This window comes from Echinococcus granulosus (genome assembly GCF_000524195.1).
Source record: "Echinococcus granulosus chromosome Unknown EG_S00066, whole genome shotgun sequence".
NCBI classification, from domain to species: Eukaryota; Metazoa; Platyhelminthes; class Cestoda; order Cyclophyllidea; family Taeniidae; genus Echinococcus; species Echinococcus granulosus.
Window position 1 is genome coordinate 40,628 of NW_020170446.1, and position 2,975 is coordinate 43,602.

The 2,975-nt window shown below is 39.7% G+C and overlaps 1 protein-coding gene across 1 annotated transcript; it reads left to right on the forward strand. All coding sequences in view use genetic code 11, as the record gives it.

Annotated features, from left to right (window-relative positions):
* Nucleotides 1-141: 141 nt before the first annotated feature.
* On the forward strand, nt 142-2,315 carry EGR_06921 (hypothetical protein; the record flags this gene model as incomplete). Its single annotated transcript, XM_024496170.1, has 7 exons — nt 142-187; nt 408-496; nt 707-815; nt 1,076-1,198; nt 1,789-1,929; nt 2,059-2,088; nt 2,290-2,315. 7 exons carry the CDS (start codon nt 142-144, stop codon nt 2,313-2,315), a joined length of 564 nt encoding a protein of 187 aa, XP_024349373.1.
* Nucleotides 2,316-2,975: the final 660 nt, after the last annotated feature.

Here is a 2,975-nt window from a genome sequence, read left to right on the forward strand (position 1 = left end):
AATGAAAAATAATGCGGTGTTGGGGGACTTTATTTGCTTCTGCAACTGCCATTTCACTTAATTAACTAACCACAGTGATGCGATCAAATTGGAGAACATATAAATGCACACAAGGCAGTTTGCTAGTCATTAACGTATGTCATGCTGAAAGTTGCCGTCTTCCTTATTACTGTCGCCTACTACTCGGGTGCGTATTCATTTATCCATTCTAACTTAATCATTTACTGATCGTATCACGGTACTCTACAACTTAATGCACGCATTAATGATAAGTTTGGCCTGAAGAAATAGGCAATTTTCGTTACACATTGCATTAAAATCGTCGTCGCCCTAAACTCACAAATTAAATAGGCATTTGCAAAATGAATTTTAAGAAATTTAAATGCATGTTTACATCTGCGAAACAGGAGCTGAGCCAGTGCTATGGGGTTCTCGAATCGTTGGAACACCTGCGGGACAATCACCAACTATGTATTTCCGTCTTCCCAAATTTGCCGTATGCATGACACCTGTGTATAAATAGACGCTTTTTAACATGTTGGTAAACACTCTTATGTAAGCTTCTTCAACTCACAGTTTTACGTCATACATGGCAGCCTTTTGGATTGACATGGCTAATGCGTGCCATAAAATTCAATATCGCCCTGTCATTTCACCTGCATGCCCATGCATTAAAGGCTACAGTTAACGTTTTAATTTGTTTTAGTCGATAGTGGCATTGATAGATGGCATACGAATTCCGATCGGCATAAAAGATGGCAAGTGTTATCTTAATGATAATCAGGAGTGGGGTTCCCCTTGTGAAATGGATGAAGGTAAGCAGAACTTGGACAAAACTCCTCTCTTCTATGCATAGCTCTCACCATTTAATTATTTGTCTATTATAATAAGTGAATCCTCACGTGTGACTAGTTAAGGGCATCAACACTATGTTTGGCACATCGATAACATAAACTGCTGCACGTTGTTTCTGTGTAAAAGCGGTAGTGGTGACTGCACAATATCCATGTGCTCAGGCAAAGGTTAAGAAATCCAATCTTTCGTAACTATATGGGAACATTGTATGTAATTTTAGAAAGTGCCAACATCACTCTGAAGGACGTATCCAAACAGGAGGCATTACAAATATTAAGTCTACATCACCTCACGTCTGCAGCATTTTTCGTGCCAACTTGTACTTTTCAGAAGCCAAAGCAAGGTGAGTAGATAGAGCTGAAGAAATGTGTGCCGAACCTTTGCAAGATAAACGCTTGTAAATGCTTTCCTTGGGAAGCAGCATTTCATGCGGTCACTGTGGTTTATGTGATCCTCGAGCCCTTCATTTACTTGACAGTTGAGGGCAAGTAGAGTTGGGAAGTGTAATCTCTAAGTGTTTTGCATACAGATGAAGTCGATTTGCAGACGTCGTTTCCACTTTCTCGATTTGGGAAAGGGCAATCAAATGTCGAAGTCGCATTAGCTGCCCAAGGTGCAAGAAGCCAAAGCGTGGTACGTAAATCCTTCTCAGACTTGTTAGCTGCACGGCCCCCTCCATTTCTCACAATTTTCGCTCAGTACCATTCTTCAACTGCCTATGATTTTGTGCTCATAATTCTCTCCATTCTTCCGCATTGCAATATAGGCTGCCCTAATAGTGAATGGCCAACTGGAGTGTAGATGGGAAGGAACGAGTCTGGAAGTATCTCATTCACCTTTCTGCCGTTAGTTTGATGCACTTTCAGTTGAGCCATTTGCCATGCTTATTAATGCAACTGATATGCCAATTGCACTCTCTTCCACTCATTCAAGGTAATATGTCGAATGATACAGGGTCCGATCTAAGAACATTTGTTTGGAATGTTACACGAAATAACACTGTCAATTATACCACAATTCAGTGGTCTGCAGGAAATAACGCATTGGCAGTCAATATTGACTGGACACAAGATGGTGAGTGGACATCCCAACTTTCTTTGCAATGAGTGCCTTGGTTAACAATATTTCACGGTGTAATGTGTGTAATGAACTTGAGCAACACACAGTTTATTCAAAGTAACTGACAACTCTGTATTGCTTTAGGTGCATCGCCAGAAATAGAGGAATGCAACAGTGAGTTCAAGTGCATGACTTCCACAACAGTATAAATGTCAAGCATCACCTTGTGCACTAAAATGCATTTCTACTTCTTGTTTGCAAACTTCTTTAACCGCCGTGAAGTACATTAGATTGCTAAGGAATAGTCCGTGTTAATTCAATATTATAGAAATATATATATATATATTACATTCATTTACTCGACGTATCTTTTAGGTTATCGGGTTACAACGAGTAAGTGAATTGAATTGCATTATAATTGAAAATGTAATGTAAAGCTAGTGGAGATGTTTTCCGTTCCAGAATTTGCGACTCCATTAATTCCTGTCGTATTTTTCGATACAATTAAGCTGCACTGTGGGCATGTTGTGTTTAAGCCTACATTCAGTCCTCAGCTTTCTCTATCCGACAGACATTGCCCACCTTCCCACCCTAGGCATGTAGCCAAGAATTCCAAAACCATATTTACCAATTTTTGTGTAGAAATCAAAGCAATTTACTTGGATACAGAGTCAATGTTCCAACACACTTTACTTTTGGAACCGACAACAATGTGTAGAGCAGGTGTATGAAAAGAGTAAGGAAAAAAAGTGACTCGAACAATATAATCCAAATAGTAGCATTTTGCAAACACTGACACGATAAAAGGGGAATAACAAGGGCTTTGTTGGTATTACATTGTCAGCTCTACAAAAGTTCACGAGCATTGCGATAGACAGCCATGATTGTGCCGAGTCGACAACTATGAAGAAATAGTGGAGGAACTCGGTATTTAGAGGCTTTCATCAGGCCATTTCGAACTAGCACTCAAATAGGTATTTGCTTTGCGTCTACTGCACAAAATGTTCGACTCGCATCAATAGTAGAAAAGAAGCTATTCAGTTCCTATGTCAAGCCAACTT